The sequence below is a fragment of the Vespa mandarinia genome, chromosome 10, assembly GCF_050613455.1.
Source record: "Vespa mandarinia isolate Hongniang chromosome 10, ASM5061345v1, whole genome shotgun sequence".
In the NCBI taxonomy this organism is placed as follows: domain Eukaryota; kingdom Metazoa; phylum Arthropoda; class Insecta; order Hymenoptera; family Vespidae; genus Vespa; species Vespa mandarinia.
In genome coordinates, this window is record NC_140819.1 from 704,352 (window position 1) to 723,411 (window position 19,060).

At 31.5% G+C, this 19,060-nt stretch overlaps 2 protein-coding genes across 7 annotated transcripts; both read left to right on the top strand.

Moving 5' to 3' along the window:
* The first annotated feature begins 1,525 nt into the window (after positions 1-1,525).
* On the top strand, positions 1,526-5,088 carry exu (maternal protein exuperantia). 5 transcript variants are annotated; one of them, XM_035873217.2, is made up of 6 exons: positions 1,526-1,660; positions 2,768-3,077; positions 3,167-3,448; positions 3,541-3,733; positions 3,802-3,944; positions 4,064-5,088. In XM_035873217.2, the coding sequence occupies exons 2-6, from the start codon at positions 2,790-2,792 to the stop codon at positions 4,373-4,375; spliced, it is 1,218 nt and encodes a 405-aa protein (XP_035729110.1). In that variant the 5' UTR covers positions 1,526-1,660; positions 2,768-2,789; the 3' UTR covers positions 4,376-5,088. The 5 variants fall into 5 exon arrangements, with proteins under 5 accessions (XP_035729110.1, XP_035729116.1, XP_035729111.1 ...); XM_035873223.2 differs by lacking the exon at positions 1,526-1,660 and adding an exon at positions 1,681-1,789; XM_035873218.2 differs by lacking the exon at positions 1,526-1,660 and adding an exon at positions 2,042-2,318.
* A 4,784-nt stretch (positions 5,089-9,872) lies between these two features.
* On the top strand, positions 9,873-19,059 carry LOC118444716 (uncharacterized). 2 transcript variants are annotated; one of them, XM_035873255.2, is made up of 6 exons: positions 9,873-10,372; positions 14,808-15,065; positions 15,943-16,079; positions 16,855-17,305; positions 17,648-17,828; positions 17,958-19,059. In XM_035873255.2, the coding sequence occupies exons 1-6, from the start codon at positions 10,334-10,336 to the stop codon at positions 18,197-18,199; spliced, it is 1,308 nt and encodes a 435-aa protein (XP_035729148.2). In that variant the 5' UTR covers positions 9,873-10,333; the 3' UTR covers positions 18,200-19,059. The 2 variants fall into 2 exon arrangements, with proteins under 2 accessions (XP_035729148.2, XP_085515837.1); XM_085659711.1 differs by lacking the exon at positions 14,808-15,065 and having other exon boundaries at positions 9,874-10,372; positions 17,958-19,057.
* The last annotated feature ends 1 nt before the right edge of the window (position 19,060 follows it).

Consider the following 19,060-nt stretch of genomic DNA (forward strand, 5'->3'; position numbering starts at 1 on the left):
TATATCGTTATATTATTGTTATTATTTTCAATTTAACAATTATTATCGATCATTGATAAAAAGTTTGTTATTGATTTTTCTTTCAGAAAAAAAAATTTCGATTTATATCTTTCGAAGAACACAATATCAGGTATAATGCGTAATGAAAACGTGACTTAACTATGATGATTCACATTGTTTTATGTATTTCTCGATTATTTGTTATCGCGAGTCCATTGCGAACTGTTTTCATCATAGAAATTCATTGAAAATACTCTAGAATTTTTCTATCGCTCAATATCTCGTCTATATGGAGAGATCTGTTGCTGACATTTTACATTTTCTATATAAATGTACGAAATGTAAGAAACGCAAGAGAGAAAGAGAGAGAGAAAGAGATGATATTCCTTTCGGTATTGATACTTTTCGATTTAAACTGATATTTTCATGAAGTAAAATCATTCGTATAGCTATTATCTAATGCAGAGACGTAGAAATTTTTCGTCGAGAGAGAAATAATTTTTTTTAATTTTGTTATTCAATTTAATTCTCCTTGAATATTCGTACTCTTTCAATGTTTACCAATGTGTACATTTCGAATGAGTAATATATAAATACAAATTCTTTCTTTGTGATGAGACAGAAGTATCGTGACTCTTGCAATCTAACGATCCACGAATAAACAGCAGAGAATTTCAATATGGTGGAAACTAGAATTTATAAAGGAGAAAAAAAAATAGATGAGATACGATTGACAATACGAATCAGACTTACACGTTTCTAATCTAATGCTAGGAACTTTGTCGAAATAGACATACATTGTTTCACAAACAATGCATATAAATTCCTACACTTACTAATCACTGAAACAAATCATATTAGATAAATACTCTTGTTAATTTCTGTTATCAGATTCAGTTTTATAATGTACGACAAAATAAGCTAAATTTTATGCAAAAATATAAGATAACCGGTATCTGCTTGTGTACACTATCATCAATCCTTTTCCCGTCGGTTACGTTCGAGAATCTGTTATAAGAATTTAAAAGTTAATTTAAATCGTATCAATATCATTATTAATATATAAATATAAATATATATATATAAATATATATATATAAATATATATATATATAAATATATATAAAATATATTAATTACCGACAGTATAATAATTACGTTATATACTCGTATAAGATCCCAAATAATAACAAATTTTATTGGATTGTCTGACACGATTGATTTTTTTCTTGTACTTATCATAAATAGATAATATATAACGTATCTATTTACTAGTTGGAGAAAGATAATAAAAAATTAGTTAAGTACGAAGAAAAATCTCAAGAAAGATAGTTGAGGTAAAACCATGCAAGACTAGACTCACGAACGTCGTTGCGATCACTTTTGTATCAGTAGAATCGAATGACGTCAGATAGATCACGTGATTAAGAGATTTAACGCGCATGCTTAGATCGATGGGCGGTTCGCTCGCTAATCTTAACACGTGCGTTCAATTCTGTTCACCCTTCAGTAACGTTCGTGAAACTGATAAGTGACAGTACACATTTATTCGGGCCATTACCTGCAGCTTGGAGAGAGAGAGAGAGAGAGAGAGAGAGAGAGAGAGAGAGAGAGAGAAAGAGAGAGAGAGAGAGAGAGAGAGAGAAGGAAGAAAAAAGAAGTAAGTATACTTGAGACGGCGGAGAAAACGGAGAAATCGGACGGTGTGTCGCGCTAAATATCGCTTTGGCGTATAATCGACATTTAGAAGGATCGAGAATTCGCTTTCCGCGTAGGCGGAAATCGCCAGGTACAAATACGGAAGGCGCGTTCAAGCGAACGAATGTTTCGCTTTCCTCGTAACGACCACGTGTAACCACGATGACGGCATTGCTATTTTCTACGATAGTATTACAACAAGAACTTGATTTTATGCGCGCGAACATCATCATCATCATCCTTTTCTTCTTGACATTGTCGTTCTCGTTGGCTTCGTTGCCAACAATGATATCGAGAGCGCAATCCAGATATATACGCAAGGATCTTTTCTTTTTTTTTTTCTTTCTTTTGTTTATCGTCGATAGAAAAACGTACAGAAGTATTTACAAGAGATAACAACGAATAAACGTCATTTTTCACTTCGTAATCGAAAAGAACGAGATTTCCTTTGTTTTTTTCTTTAACTTTCACTTTTTTTATTCTCCCGAGCTTTTGTCTATCTTTTCCTTTTGTTTTATAAAATAGCATTACATTACCGATTATCGTGCTTAGTTATCGTCCAGGAAACATCGACGATCGGTGGATACAGAAAACTTCGTCGTTTACCTTAATTGTATGTTGTAAGTCATAAATTGTGTTTTTGTTCTTGTAGTGATCGTACGAGAAAAGAGCCTGTTGAAATTCGATTGACCTTGTCGATGTATGTTTGTTGACGCTCTTCTATGTACAGAGCCAAATGTCGCGCCCTTGTAGAAAAACCCAATGATTCCACGAATCACGTCGAATTAGATATAGACGAAAAGCATGTTCTGACTCTCTCGTAGTGTCCGTTATATTAATTTTAATTGGATTTATATGTTGTTTTATCTTTCACGTAAGTGAAGGATATTATATTAAACTATATTCGTCGTGTCTTTGGAAATAATATTTTTCGAAATACGTGCTTCTTTGTTACTTTTTCTGAAAGTTTGGTTTTAGTTTAATTCTTCTATGTTTAAAAAAAATATCGTCCTATTACAATATATAGAAAATGGTGCGAGAAGGAATTTAACTTTATTATTTGTTTCAGGTAAATTATAAACTTTGAAAATATGGTGGTTTCAACTATAACAGAAAATGGAACAACAAATGGGGAACAATCTTCCCTAACAATGGGTATTGCGCCTGGAGATTATCGTTTAGTTGGTTGGGATATGGATACTACTGGCAAAAAGTTGACAGATGAAATTTGTCAAATTGCTGGATACACACCTAGCTCTGCTTACTCTCAATATGTAATGCCTTACAAGGATCTTAATCCTCCTGCTATCAAGCGGCACAACATGAGAGTTGTAACTGTTGGAAAATATCGTATGCTTAAAAACAGTAAAACTAACAAGGTAGGTTCTTATAAGTATTCTAAAAAGAATATTTATTTATTGATTCTTTTATTGTTTTGTTGAAAAGTAAACTTGATACCTTCTTTTAGGTGTTAAAAACTAAGAGCGAAGTGTCTGCATTAACAGACTTTTTAACTTGGTTGGAGTCTGTCAAAGGAGATGCAGCAGATGGAGTTATATTGCTTTATCATGAACCGCGTAAGGTTATTCCTGCTATGGTACTTGAATCTTTGCAAAGGTATAATCTTGTGGAAAGATTTAAACAAACTGTTAGAGGTTTTGCTAATGGTTTCAATATTGCCGAGGCCAAATGTACAAATTCTGTACATACATTTTCTCTACGTACTTTGTCACGTACATTACTTAAGAGGGTAAGACTATTAATAATATTAAAATATATAGTAATTTTTAAAATAATAATTAAATTGAAGATAAAATAAGACTTTATATACTTTTTTAATAGACAGAAGAATTAGATAATGCAAAAGATAGAGCATATCTGGCCTTACAAGTTTTACAACATATTAGTCTGCAAGAAAATACAAAGGTAGGCGAAACAAGTGGAAGTGGCGATAGTGATACAGCTATGAAAAGTACAATCGAATTTATTCAACCGTTCGTACAACCCATCCATATTGAAGAAGAAGAGCGTGCAAGTAAGTATTTAAAAATACAATGACACGTTGTTTTATATGTTACATAAATTAAACATAAAACTGCACAGAACTGAAAGTGGTATTCGAACGGCAAAACAGTCTGAGACCAATTTTTGGTCCATTGTTTAAAGCAAGTCGCAAGGAACGCCAACACGCGAGTCCTTTACGTCGACTATTGGCTGAAGCTGGTATAGAGTATTCGCAATTACAGGTTAGTACATATTGGGTTGTTTGGAAAGTTCATGCCGATTTTGCCCTTACGCCACCTACCAAAAATCGCTATATTGTTATCATATAACATTACATATTTATTTCTTTAATTTATATTAGGAAGCATGGTCTAATGGTCAGAAACAAGGTCTAGAGAAATTAATAAAAGAAAAGCTAACTGCAGCAGAAGACAAAAAAATAGAGGATCTGATAAAAGTTTTGGAAAGTTATTTTGATCCTGAGAAAAATTCAAAAGCTAAAATGAGGCACGAAAAGAAAGAGACGAAGTCAGAATCTTCAAAGATCATAGATGATAGAGAAAATAACAATAAGTGTGACTCAGGTACTGAAACTCCTGATACTACATCAAGTTCTCCTATCAATACAAAATTAGAACTACCAGAAATTGATAAACTCTCATTGGAAAACTAAATCTTGACACGTTGAAGTATAATTGGTTAATAGAATCTAGCACTTTGAAAATAGTTTGTCAAATCAATATATGATTGACTTTAACTCTTCAAAGCATTAGATTCAAAGATAAAGTAGATTCATAACTGTTAATGTTCAATGTGCCTTAAGAAAAATGAAAGTTACAATTTCATATTATTATTTTTTTTTTTATTTGTTATGATGAAAAAAGAGCTATGTCCCTGCGGGATATATCGTTGCAATCGACTAATATAAGTATGTAATCAACAAATTAATTATTTTTAGTTTGTTTTGCCATGATTGTTATTTAATATTCACTTCGTTGAAGTTTATCCCTGAATTTTATATAATTTTTTTACATAATCATAAGATCGATTAAAATTCTAATAAGGATAAGATCGTTCACAGAGAACTGATCAATATGTAAGATGAACGACATTCAAACGATAACAGATTATTAAACAAATTAGAATAGAATGACTTTTGTTTTGATCTTTTTTTTTTTTTTTTTTTATATATATATACTTCAGAGGAAGTAGAGTTAGAATTTATGTTTATCAACAAACTAAAAACTGAAAATATAGAGTTTATTTTTTCCTAACATCATGAAAATTTATTTTATCTAAATACGATTCACGGTTGTTCTTACTTATATGTTCAGATATCTCATTGTATTATTATTGCATAATAAAGATTTAAACTTAAGACTTGTACTTCAGGCGTCGTTTTAATGAACACTTTTCCTCGAACGGGACCTTCCCATTTTTTATCGTAATATACGGAAAAATACAAAGTAATTTCTTAGAACGATATGGTACACGCGAGATAAGCTTCCGGATAACGGACTAAGGAGAGGGGAGATAAAAAAGTAATTCGATCATTTCCATCGTGATTTTAAAGTAAGAAATTCAACATTAATTCTCCTTTGGCCGGCAACGAAAATGAACAGAAAAGCAAATTAAATATGGGAATATTTTTCGCAACGAAGCGTTGTATCCGCTATTGTAAATTTCCATAAAGTATGCCGATATGCCTCGAGGCGTAAATAAAACGAATTATTTTTATTATTTATTCAATTACAAAACTTTTTTGATAAATTCAAAACCTTTAAGTAAAAACTTTATATTAGATAAAGAATAAAATTCGAACTATTTTCACGTGTCTTAAAAAATTGATCTTATAAATAGATATCAATATACAAAATAATGCTCATATTTATGCTGGGACAAAAATAAAGTATAAATTTAGTTTTTTTCCTGACTTCGATCTACGTATCTATTCATTTAGTTTATCGAAACACGTATTAATGTAAAATCAAATTAAAAAATGCGTTTGCCTTTCGCTTTAAGTAACATATTGATAACCTCAAAATTCAATTGGACTATGGATAGTTTTGAAAAAATTTTAATTCCTCCAATAATTTGAATCTTAACAAAAACAACAAATTATATTCATAAGAAAATAAAATGGAATTTGCTCGAATGTAACACCCATTCGATTCGGTAAAAGTTTTCATAAGAGATTACGTTGGAAGTGGAAGTTTACATGACAAGTATAGAAAGTTGTGGCGCCACTTTTGAAAACGAACGAACGAAAGTCACGAAACTCGCGAAATATGTAAGATATAGACGAATGATTGGTAGGAAACTCTGTTCGTTATCGTCTCGAAGCACTCGTCGGCCTCGTTTCTGTCATTATCGTCCGCTATGGTCTGTAACGTGAAAGAGCGAATCGCTGCGTAACATGCGGCCAACAGCAATAATTATATCATTAATCTTAAACACTAGCAACGTCGGCTAGTTGTGTAAAGTGGCATCTGTATTATATATATGTATATACATATATGTATATATATATATATATATATATATATATATATATATAATAGGTATGCGTGTTTGTGTGTGACTGTAAGGAAAAACGCCACATGTCACAATTTCAAAAGATTTGACTTAATTGGGTATTAATTGAGCTATAGAATATAGAACTTGTGTTTATCTGAAAAAAATGCATGAAAATAAATTTTATATATCAAAAAAATAAATCCAATTTAACAGAAGTCTGATAAGAAGAATTAAAAAATTTATTATTTAGAATTTTAAATAATTACAAGTATCTCGAAAATGAAAATATATGATACGAGGAGTATTCTTTACAATCATATATATATATATTTTTTGCCATTGCTGCGATCATGATGATTTGCGAATAAATTCCGAGGACGATGATAGAAGACTGAGACTTGCAGGAAAGTCAAGAATTCATTGCAAAAAGTCTTTATGCTAGCAGACCGCACCCCGTTAACGCTGAGAATTGCTTTCGTTTCGCGCGAATCGCTTCACGGAAGCAGATGCTTCCGAGCGGACGAATTTGAGAGGGAAAAAAAACTATACCCCGAGATCTATACTTTAGTTATCTTTTAATAAGATGAACGTTCTTCTCAAAAGAGAAATGGCTTCTCTGGAATGGAATTAATGTGTTCGTTCATTTTTATTTCTCCTCTTTTCTTCTAGGTTGTATTTTTCAAAAAATTACATAATAAACGTTAAAGATCGTAGACAAGGATTCGTACTTTAAATAAATATTCGAATCCTAAGGCAAATATATTAGAAATGTTCATTTTGATATATCGATAAAAAAGCATTAATTAATGGTTAGATACATGATTGTACATTTTATTTTCTTTTTGGAAAAACGTCTGTTTTTATATCCATCGATGATTTATACTTACAAAACATATTCCATTCTATTATCGATTTCATTTAAAACTTGGACGCATATATATTTCTTTTGTCAGGGACTTCCTTTCGAACAAAACGTGAATTCTATTTCCGCTGTATCGATATGTAGTCCCTAGAAGCGACTATAAAATAAATATTGTTTCTTTTTACTCTTCTGTACTTCTAAAAAACAAAAACAAAAAAAAAGAGAAACAAGATTTAAAAGTATTCACCGATAACATCGTATATTCTCATATATAATCGGAAAGATATTCAAGTATAAAATCGATTCTACTCGTGTCAAATGATTTCGTATTGGTATTTTTATCTTACTTATTCGTATAGTTGTCATTTTAAATTATTATTGCGTAATATCGCACGATATGTACGGCATCTTGGATACATGTATGACACAGGTGCGTAATTATTAAATGATAAATGCCAGGAACGGAATGAAGCGTACAGCGCGTTTCGAATTCTCATGAAATATTTATATGAATTACACGCGACATTTTTCCTAGAAAATAATTTAACGCTATGTCGTAAAGTAATCCCTTATAGTCTGACTAAAAATACATGATTGCATGCGTTTTATTAGTGGTGCATGCATAAAAAATTAAGATATATACATATCTTTGAAAAAATGTCGAAAAAGAATAATAAAGAAAGAGAAGGTCGATCGATTAATTTCCCTGTTATCTCTCCGTTGCGTTTTCATATTTGGTGTATCTAAGGTAGTATATATAAACGTAGACATTAGAAGAAGTAAAATAATGAAGATGAAAAAGCAAAATTAATAGAACGTTCTACCTCAATTACAATCTTAATAATGACGGATAAACCACTATCTATCTCATAATATTTTTCATAACGGGACGTCTCATTATTTTTCTTCGGGAGAAATAACGATATAAAAAAAGAAATATATTTTCTCTAAATGCATACACATACACACGCAATATATATATATATAAATTTATATAAATATATATAAATATATATAAATATATATAAATATATATATATAAATATATAAAAATATATATATTTTATGTATATATATGTATCCTATATATATGATATAATTATAATATATATACAAAACTGTTGGTCGTCCTTTCCATCTCGAAGGTAACATTGCTAAGATAGAATGACCTAGTTGTGTCATTCAACCCTCTGCATCGAAGATTATGTAACACGTTAATCCATAACGACGAATCTCCTCTCCACTCGGATTACAAACACCCTTGTGACTCGGTGTATGTATAGATAGATATGTGAATGCTTACATATATCTATGCATACAAATGCACGCGTATAAGTGCGATAACGTATATGTATATATATACGTTCCTGTACAAGTTATACCTATTACATAAGGTAATATAAACGGCACGTGCGCGCATGGCAGACGTTACAGAAAATAACGGAAAGGTAATCCAGCGGAACGTTCTGCGGATTAGAGTGCGTGACATCGTAGAGCATGCTTAAGCGCGCGAGTTCCTATCAGTCACTCAGTCAGTGACAAGTACAGCAAGGGACCGGGACAAATCTCAAATTATTCTTCCTCTTTTCGACGAGAAGACCGACTCTTTCTATTTTTCTTTTCCTTCTTTCTTTTTTTTTCTTTTTGTCACACCATCTGGCGCCATGGAAAAGAACTGAAACGATCTTGGTTTTGTTTCTGTTTCTTTCTTTTCCTTTCTTCTTCTTTCTTTCTTTTATATTACTTTTGTTTTGAAATAAAAAAGAAGGCAGCTTGAAATAGTTTCAAAATCATCATAATTTATTTTGCACAACGTTATAAAAAGCAATATTATTTTATTGCTAACATTTCCTGAGAATTCAATTAACTTTCGATATATTCTGAATAACTTTTTTCAAAAGATATCTCTTATATTTTGTTTTTTTCTTACAAACACCTGTGGATATTCGAAATTCATTTCATAAGCGTGAAAGCATTTAAAAAATGTTTCTTTCATTCACGACAACGATGACGAAGGAGGATTCAAGTAACGCACGTACAAAGATATATACATACATATATACACCTTGCACCAAAATCGTTTGAAAAAATCGAAAAAAAAATACATGCATAAATGCATAGACTCAAACGATTATATTTCCGGTACATATTTTTCTTTAATCGAAGAGACCACGACTCTGACCTAAAATTTACGCTGCAGAGAAGTCAGTAACCGGTTAAACAATTCCTCTATTATGCATACCATCAGATTCACGTTATGTTCCTTGATCCGTTGAGTTCGTGGCACCTCCCAGAACGGAAACCTTTTCTAGCACTGATCATCGTTATTTTATTTCTTTGAAATTGAACGGACGTAGAATCACGTTTCTTCGTAATAAAGAATCGATAATTATTATAATTTACTACCAATCATTATGATAAAATTAAGGTTACAAATAGTAAGATAGAAGATTATGTAGATAGGTATATTTATTTTTCATAATTAGTCTTACGAATATTTCTTCATACTTTCTAATATTTTTTCTTTTGATCTTCTATTTTTATATTAAATTATTTCGTAAATTTTGCAAATATAAAATTATCAATTTAAAAATATCGTTTGAAGAAATTTTCATGAAATTTTTTGAGGGAATAATTTTGGAATACGTTTGTAAATTAGAATCACGTCCTTGAGGAGATCATTTGTCGCCCTTAAAGAAAACGGTTGGTCAGAAGTGAAGATACAATGGCGACGTTACGGGGGCATCGCATGGCTTAAAGAGAAGGAGAACGAAGAGGAGGCAAAGGATGGTCGTTAGTGGAGGCACCGGGCATGCATTAACAGTACTCCGGATGGTCCGGTGATTCTTCGGTTCCATGACTTTCTCTCCCGCCTACCTATGAAGGAAGACAAGGTAGAAACAGAAGAAGAAGGAGAAGAATAAGAAGAAACAGAAGAAGAAGAAAAGAAAAAGGAGAAGAGTCCATAGTGCTGGCGTTACTGAAGACGCCTCGGGGGGAGAATTCTTGCGCATTCTCAACATCGAGTTAAGACTTCAGTCCGTCGTGAACCTTCTGCTAAATTGCGTCACCCCAAAAGGGCCGACAACATTGACTCTTCTTTCGGTTTATCTTCGTGAACTTGGATAAACTATACTTGCGTGAGACTAAATCAGTGGACAAGGATTTAACGAACGACGTCAGACATTCACGAAGAGACGTGGAGATAGATTTGTTGACGACAAGATCATCATTGTCATTATCTCCGCCATTATGTGCCGAATCCTCGGAATTCTTGCATTATTTTCCACGGTGGGTGAAAAGAGACGGCTAGATACTATATCAAGAAAAATTTACAAACATTTGGTTCACATCGAGTTTTTCATTACATTAACAAAATTCATAACAAATATCACCTAAATTTCGTATTAAGTCAAATTTTTCCTACAAAAAATTAATAGGAGGTTAACGTTCCTGATTTTTTTGTCTTCATTAACGCAGGAAGCGTTTGATAACTTCAGATGCGATTCTTACAAACGAACTCAACTTCATTCAAAATATTGATAAAAAATGCATTTGAAATAAAAAACTAACGTAATAGATCCAAAATTATATTAACTATACTTCTTGCTTGATTTATAACTTTAAGATATAAATCTCTAAGATAAAAAGAAAGGATAATTTTCTTGATTACTTTATTTCATCTTTCTCATAGAAGGAAATATCTTATTCCTTAAACAAGAATTTCGTTCCATTTTATTGATTAATGATTTTCACATAACTTTCTTAATAATCTTTTTAATAGAGATCATTAAATCATAGCTCACATTTGATTTTTTGTTATCCTGTCGCGAGTTTATATATATATGTATATGTATAGGTACGATATCTACAAAATGAATTATAAATCTTTTATTCCGTTCGTAAAATCGGACGAGAAGTCAATGGTTCTCTTTTGTGCAACCATGCAACAAATACGGGAAATGTATTTTATGTTATACTATAATCATCATTACCACTACTATGGTTAAATTGCCACCGAACCATGCCGGCAAGGATATACTATCAAGCACAAGATTTCGCACATCGGTTCATTTTAATTTTTCAATCCAAGCAAAATCTCTTATCGTATATTTAAACAGTCCTTTGAAAAAGAAAGAAATTTACCGCAAAAAGAAGAAAAAATTCATTATTTTTTTTTCTTTTTCTTTTAGGAAAACAAAAATATATGACGGACCGTAAAGTTTCTTGCAAAAATAATTTCCTAAGTTTCGGAACAATAGAAAAACCGTTTTTATACGGCCATCGCGTTAAAAGACATGGTGAAAAGGATATTTATGTCGAAAGGATAAAGAAAAGAAAAGACCTTCAATGTCAGCAGGAAAAGAGATAGAGAAAAAAAAGAAAGAAAGAAAAGGATAGAAAGATGTTCCTGATGGGTTACACCGTTGCTTTTACATTGTCCCTCAATACAAATTGCATACCACGTGGGGCATTAATAGATGAGGGATATGAGTGAAAGCATAGAATTATTAGTAAAGGAAGAAAAAAGATAGAAAAACGGGAAGAAAGAATGTTAGAGAGATAGGTAGAAATAGATATCGCGTATGAATGCTTCCTGATGTGAAAAATGATGGGGGGAGGAGAGCGAGGAAAAAAAAATTGACGATGTCGTAAAAGAGTAGGTCACAGTTGTGTATTTTGAACGGAGAAAATAAAATCCACTTGCCCCAAAGGCAATTTCGGTGACCGGTCCTCGGCCGTTTCGCGTGGCGGATTTCGACCGTTTCTTCTTTCCCGTTACTTTTATATCCATTGATCGAACAAACGCAAGTACGTTTGTCGTTGTTGATACGTAAGAAAGAGAGAGAAAAAGAAAGAATCTTTATTTCATACTAGGTATTCATATACAAGTGTACCAGGAGTCATTAACCTTAGAAGAGTGATAAAACATACATTTTTGACAAGAATTTTTTATTTTCGAGAATCAATCGAGAAAACGTTTTAGAAGTTAATACATTTTGGATTTCAATTAATATAAAACAAAATGTTGTCTCTCTCTCTCTCTCTCTCTCTCTTTCTCTCTCTCTCTCTCATTCTCTCTCTTTCTCTCTTCGGTCATCGTTTAAACAATAATATTAATTTGACTTTGTAACTTTTGTCCTTGCAAACGATATTTGTAGGACAATAAAATTGATGACGATAAAATTAGCGTGGTGTTTTCTCTCTGTTTTATTTACTTAGTTCTTTTTCTTATTTTTTTTTAGTTTATTCAAAGAGAACGGAATTCTTTCTCTTTCTTATGAATTTATTTACGTTATAAACACGACAATCAATATAATGCGTTTTTATTATACTATTATGGATTAATATCACTTGACATCATATTGATTTTCTCTAAACTCTCGCGAAGTATTTTGTATCGCCTTACTTTAATATGTTGTCGATTAACAATAAGTTTGTTCGTCTAAATGTAATTCGATTAACCAAGCACTAAATTGAATTGAACTTGGAAATATATCAAAATCATTATCGACTTCATAGTTTCCTTCCGTTACCGTTATGATATTGAAACTGATCGTTCGAATAAATTGATACTAATTGTAAGCATTAAACGGCATAGTAATTTTTTCTTATCTTACGCTTGTGAATTTGTATCATCGATCATAGGTTTGCATGCGTTTACATATACACGCGTGCTTGCCGTATTCTCGAGGAAATTGTCTTCCTATTTTGCGAACGTTAGCCGTTACCCAAAGTCGATCGCAGCAACACCTGCGTCTCGATAAGCGTTCACTTAAAGGACTAAGTTGTTTGTCGCTCGATTAACGACGTCGGCCAACTAAACTTCGATTTAACGCCACAAATTTGTGCTAAGTATATATGTATGTGTGTATGTATGTATATATGTATGTATGTATGTGTGTACATCGATAGTACTTGTAAATATATACGCAAACCATATTTCTCTTCCGATGTAATCGGTGATTAGCGATCGTTTCTGAAGCATTATTCTGAACATTAGTCTTTAAATGATATATTATATTAGAAAGAGATAAATGAGATAATGTTAGCAGTTAGTAAATACCATCCTAAACGATATCTAATTAAAGTAGTAATGTAATTAAATTTAAAAGTCATTAAGATCTTAAAATAAAATTTATACCGTTCTTATTTCATAACAATATACGCTAACATAAAGCATTTTATCGTGAAACGTGTCAATCCTATTTCAAAATTATTCCAAGAACAGTAATTATTTCATAGATTTGACTTTCATAAACAAATAATACATGCGATAGTACTCATTCATATGGATGTAATAGAAAACTGTTGGTTTGTTTATACGCTTTTCTATACATATATTATAAAAGATACATATATGGAAATATCTAGGCGTTGGTGTAACCCGTTGACCGGAATTCGATGCTTGCTTTAGAAGGTATGACATAGCCACGAATATCCTGCATTCGTGAGGTCATACTCCACGTACCAATTTGTATCAATATATCGTAGATACTTAAAGTTAACGCTATAATATATCGTAGATAAAATTGAACATTGAAATTATCTTACAAACTATGTAACAATTTCTCCTAAAACGATATAATCTTATTATAAAAGAACATAACTTATAAATCGTAAATGAAAATTCAATTAAATATCTACAAATATTCAGATCCAGATTGAGAAATAAAATAGTACAAAACAAAAAGTATAAATTATTAGTAGAAGAGAATATTTACACAATGAAAGTGCATTTTGCTTGAATGCGCTAAAAATATAAGAAACGGGATTACGTTAAAAGTTTTAGCATGGTATAATACGTATCTATACATATATATACGCAACGAATAGTTTTACACGTGCAGTAGAGCGTCTCTTTTTAGATCCGTTACTCGAAATGAAGTACAAGTGCACGTTTTTCGCTCACCTTGGCCCGTCTGCCAGTAGCGCCTGATAGCGTTGTTATAACCTATATGTCATACAGCGCTCAGAGAAAGAGAGAGAGAGAGAGAGAGAGAGATAGATCTACAAAAGTAGTGGGGACGGACCAAGTTAGGAACATCGAGAGTGAGAGATCTATACCACTAGTGGGACGCACGCGCCTAGTCATCGTGAGATTAAAACGATCGGCAGACTATTAAGTAAATTACCATAACTCAAATGACACGTGTCTGGTTAATAACCAATCGACTCGCATGCTATCCTAGAGATTAACAATCTGTCCTTCTTTAAATAATTTCACAATTAAATGATAAATCATCAGATTCAAATTTCAGAGAAAAATCGAGGTCTTTAGTTTGGCGCCAATTTTACTCGTATTTGAATCAACTTCGAATTAGATTGTAAAAATCAGATTGATAAAATTAGATTGAAATTAAGAATTTTATACATTATAGTAAGATCGATTCTTTCTCTCGAAAGAAAGAAAATATTGTAAGTGCAAATACATGAGATACTATAAAAAGAAAAAGAGATAAACAAAGCTAAATACGTATGGTAACGTGAAATAAAGCCAATAACGTAGGAACGTTTTTGTGGGTCGAATATAAAAGCTTTCGAGATTCATTGGGAAGTTCAAAAAGAGTTTCGCCATTAAATATACAATTTTGAAGTGCAACGAGATGTCCCGAGGTGCGGGCCAAGGGAAATTACATAAATATTCATAAAGTGCTTGGAAACAAAGTCTGGGAAATAATTTGCCTGTCTTCTTTATTTTATTTTCTTTCTTCGATCGTCCTAGGTTAGCGTAATCATTGCTCAAGATTACGAGATTTCCGACATTCAATGCAGTGGCGCCGGTTCAGCAGCTGATCTTCTCACAGCGAAAATCAGAAGACCGATCGGCTTCAGAGGAGCTCCGCTATTTGCCGACGATAGATCAGCCAATCCTCTCATCGACATTCATTGCCAAATTAGACCTGATCCTAACGATTCTCAAGAAGACAATTACTTTCTCAAAGTGACGGATTTTTCACGATGCGGTGTTCTCAAAAGAAACGTAAGTCGACGTGAGAGAAATATAAAAAAAGGAAGAGACTTCAAGAAATATTTGTATTTATTAAGATTAAATAATGTTTCTAGAATAAACAAAATATGTATTTGAAAATTATAAACAGAGACATTAATATATTACATCAGAGTATTTTTGGAAATCATTATAAATATTTAAGAGAATTGAAAATTTAAATTTTATTTAAGAAAAAAAATATTGTATTTGTAATATAAATAAAATAGCGTTATTACAGATATAATAAATTGAGTAATTACAATAAAGGACAAATATTGAAATTAATTATTCGATTAAATATAATTAAATATTCGAGAACATAAATTACAAATATGGAATTACAAATATGGAAAAACAATAATTACAAATATGGAATAAAAATATGACATTAATGTATACGTGAATATAGTATATGTATCTATTCAGAAAGAATATATATAATTCTCGTAACTTTATTTCTAAAATTTTAGCACTAGAATTTTTAAATAACTCGTAATTCACCTCATTGAAATATATAAAATTGAAGATAATCATAATTAATCCTATCAAAGTACGCCTTTCTCTCTCTCTCTCTCTCTCTCTCTCTCTCTCTCTCTCTCTCTCTCTTTCTTTTTTTAAAGGGATTAACTTATCGTGCTTTGATGCGAAACGTCAACTGAAAAAATTCGTTCGTGTTAATTTAATATCTAACGTCGAACATTATGGTTTTTATTAAAGTTACGCGCAATATTATAATTAAAAATATATAATTATTAAAAAGAATAAATAATTGGTATGCTGATAAGAAATAATATTTCGTTCATAAATTACATATATATGTATAAAATATCGCAAATATAAATGTAATCGTTTGTTATTGTTTTCATAGGGATTTATTCATTTACGGATATGGTTTCCGGCATTTCCTGGTGTCGTAATGCTGGCCGATCAAGAATTGATCCTCATGTGTCGTCCACCTGAGCCCACATTGCTTAGGCACAAAGCGGCTGGTTTTGCTGGTACCTTGTAAGTTAACAACAGGTCAATTTATGACATCCTCTTTTCTATTGTTGAATTATTAATTACGTTCTAATCAGTAATGTCTTCGCTTCCTATATGATTTATATATTGCAATTAAAGACATAAAACGACACCGTTAATTCAAAATCTGTAATAATTAAGATACCAAGATACTGAAAAAAAAAAATAAAACAGAAAATGATATGAAATAGAAAATTGAATTTTTGTCGTTAACTACATAAAGGTAATCGAAACGATTTCATTATCAAACTATTCGATTATGAAATTTGCATTATACTCTGTATATTATAGTATATTATTCTGATAGGTATATAATACATATATTATAGCGAAGAGCATAAAGTTTGTATATAGCGAATGACTTGATCAACTTGGCAATTAAATAGGATTGCGTGATGTCATTAAATTGCGCATTTATAATGAATTTGCAATAATTGTATTGTTTCGATTGCTAACACGTAACACGATAATAAAATATTGAATTTCTCAGTGAAAATTACTCTTGGACATAACGCCTCAATATCTTGTTAATCGTAACTAATCGACGATATGTTATAAAATTACACAATTTTCCGGCGAGAATGATTCGTTAACGATGGGATTACTGTATTAGAGTAATTTACCAAAACATTTTGGTCTAGTAAATATGTGAAATACATCCGCGTTAAGTCGACTACGATTAAGTCGAAAAATAATAAATAAGCAAAATAATTAGATACAATAAAATTTAGTTAGAATAGATTTTCAATGTTTGTTTCAGTCCACATGGTGCTAGAGTATCCGGTGTAGTAGAGGAGACACCAGGTCGCTTAGAATACGAAGTTGCTCTTTATCGTGAAGCTACGGGCAATATATCAGAATCTAGCGGATCCCAAACAGTCGATCAGGCAGTGCCAATAGGTACAAAACTTCAGCTGAGAGCTCGTATCAGTCCTGACAGCGCTTGGGGTTACATAAAACTTCTGGAAGTAACGGTCAGCCCTGATCCCGATCAACCGCATGCCCCAGGGAGCGTCATCCTTGTTAAGGATGGCTGTAGAAATCGAGATTTCGCATCAATCATTCCTCATCAACCGGCAAGGTATCGCGAGAGAAAAAACGAGGTATTTTTGGATTTCGAAGCATTCTTGCTTAGTTCTATGCGAGAACGATCTACCTTATGGATACACTCGCAAATAAAAGCTTGTATGGAACCACAAGATTGTCAACCGGTGAGAAAATTTCTTTCTCTTATTTATTTCAAATTCTTTCAATATAGAAGATTGACGTTGTTTCTCAAACTCCTCTTATAAAACTGTTTAAACAAACGAAAGTGGTAAAAGGATTATAGATATATGTAGTAAAAGGATTATAGATATGGTAAAGGATTATATATAATTTATGTCCGATATGTATATCGGATATTTATATATCTTTTTCAATATGTATAGCATACACATATTGAAAAAAATGTAAAGAAGATTTTAAAGAGGCATATATAAATAAGTGTTCGATCTGCATGAAGATCGCGTTAAGATAATAATCATGAATGGATTTTTAAATATAATTTATAGGATTTTTGCTTGGATCTTTTCGAACCGTCGGGTCATGGCAAACGAAAAAAACGAAATGTCAACGAGAAAGTCGATGGAGGGTTTTTGCCTAAAGTCGAACGTCTCATTAAGAGTTACAATGACTCAACGCCTTTTACGAAATTCAAGGAGAACATTGAGTATACCGTCATGATGCCAGACGGTATGAAACGTTTGATATTGTATATAAGATTATATACATATCAATATTATATGATATAAAAGAAATTAATAATACATTAACATTTTTCGCGTTACAATCAATGTAATTAATGAACTCATTTATCTGCAGATATTTACAACAAAGTTGCAACCGGCTTGGAAGGTAATTGCGGCGGTTTTCTTTACGTGACTATTGGATTAGGTGCGTTATTAGTTCTATCCGCCTTCATTATGTGTTATTTGGCTTCTCGTCTTCATAATTTATCTTCATCCATCTCGCAAAACAAATTCATTGACGATCTGGTACGAGATAGAGCGAGAAAATATTGTGACGCGACATCAGGATACACTGGACGGTCTACCGTACAATAAAATAAATCAATCTATCTATTTATACTCGATAATGTTTTTGATATAACAGGAAAAAACAAACGTGATGTAGGAATGTTAGAAATCGAATGATGAATACTTAACATTTGACAAGTACTTATATATGTATGCATGCTCGATATGTGTATATTTATCCCATCTAATTTATTTATTCATTTTATAGATTATATTTTTCACATAGTCTCAATGTTTATTATAATATTTTATAAATATTAAATGTTCATCACAGCTAGTTACGATCGATTTTCTTTATCGACGAGATAACAAATTATTATAGCACATTATTGTGTCAATGCGATACAACTGATAATACTTTATAGTACAGTTATATTGATAAACTATCATTCTAATACGTAATACTGAATACCAAGAATCTTAGGAATTTTTAGATATAAGTTAAAATATAAAGAAGGTGTCACAAATTAAAACGAATATAGAAAAATATTTTATAGTACAAGCGCTCTATTTTCTCTTTTCTTTTTGCATATATTCTGAATATTCGAAATATGTCCATGTGCAATGCTATCACGAGACCTGATAAAGCGAACGCAATAGTCGATCGCCCATACTTACATAACAATCATAGTATTTAAGTATTTGCAAAAGTGCATTTCATGATCAAAGTGCATGAAAATATTGGGTTGGTTAAAGGTTAAAATAAAATACTTCACACTTTGTACATAAATCTGCACGATAATGTATTAGTTGAGCTCAATTAATTTAATAGAAAAAAAATCGAAATATAAAAAAACCGACCGTGTAAGAACGTGTAAATTTCTTTGCCATCCAAAAAATCATTGACCGTTTAGATTTAACGAAAAGAATATTGAAATAATTGTACGT

Coding starts and splice junctions, on each gene's coding strand:
- exu (XM_035873217.2), top strand. CDS start 2,790: ATGGTGGTTTCAACTATAACAGAAAATGGAACAACAAATGGGGAACAA. Junction 3,078..3,166: donor AAAACAGTAAAACTAACAAG/GTAGGTTCTTAT, acceptor ACCTTCTTTTAG/GTGTTAAAAACTAAGAGCGA. Junction 3,449..3,540: donor CACGTACATTACTTAAGAGG/GTAAGACTATTA, acceptor CTTTTTTAATAG/ACAGAAGAATTAGATAATGC.
- LOC118444716 (XM_035873255.2), top strand. CDS start 10,334: ATGTGCCGAATCCTCGGAATTCTTGCATTATTTTCCACG. Junction 15,066..15,942: donor GCGGTGTTCTCAAAAGAAAC/GTAAGTCGACGT, acceptor TTGTTTTCATAG/GGATTTATTCATTTACGGAT. Junction 17,306..17,647: donor AACCACAAGATTGTCAACCG/GTGAGAAAATTT, acceptor TATAATTTATAG/GATTTTTGCTTGGATCTTTT.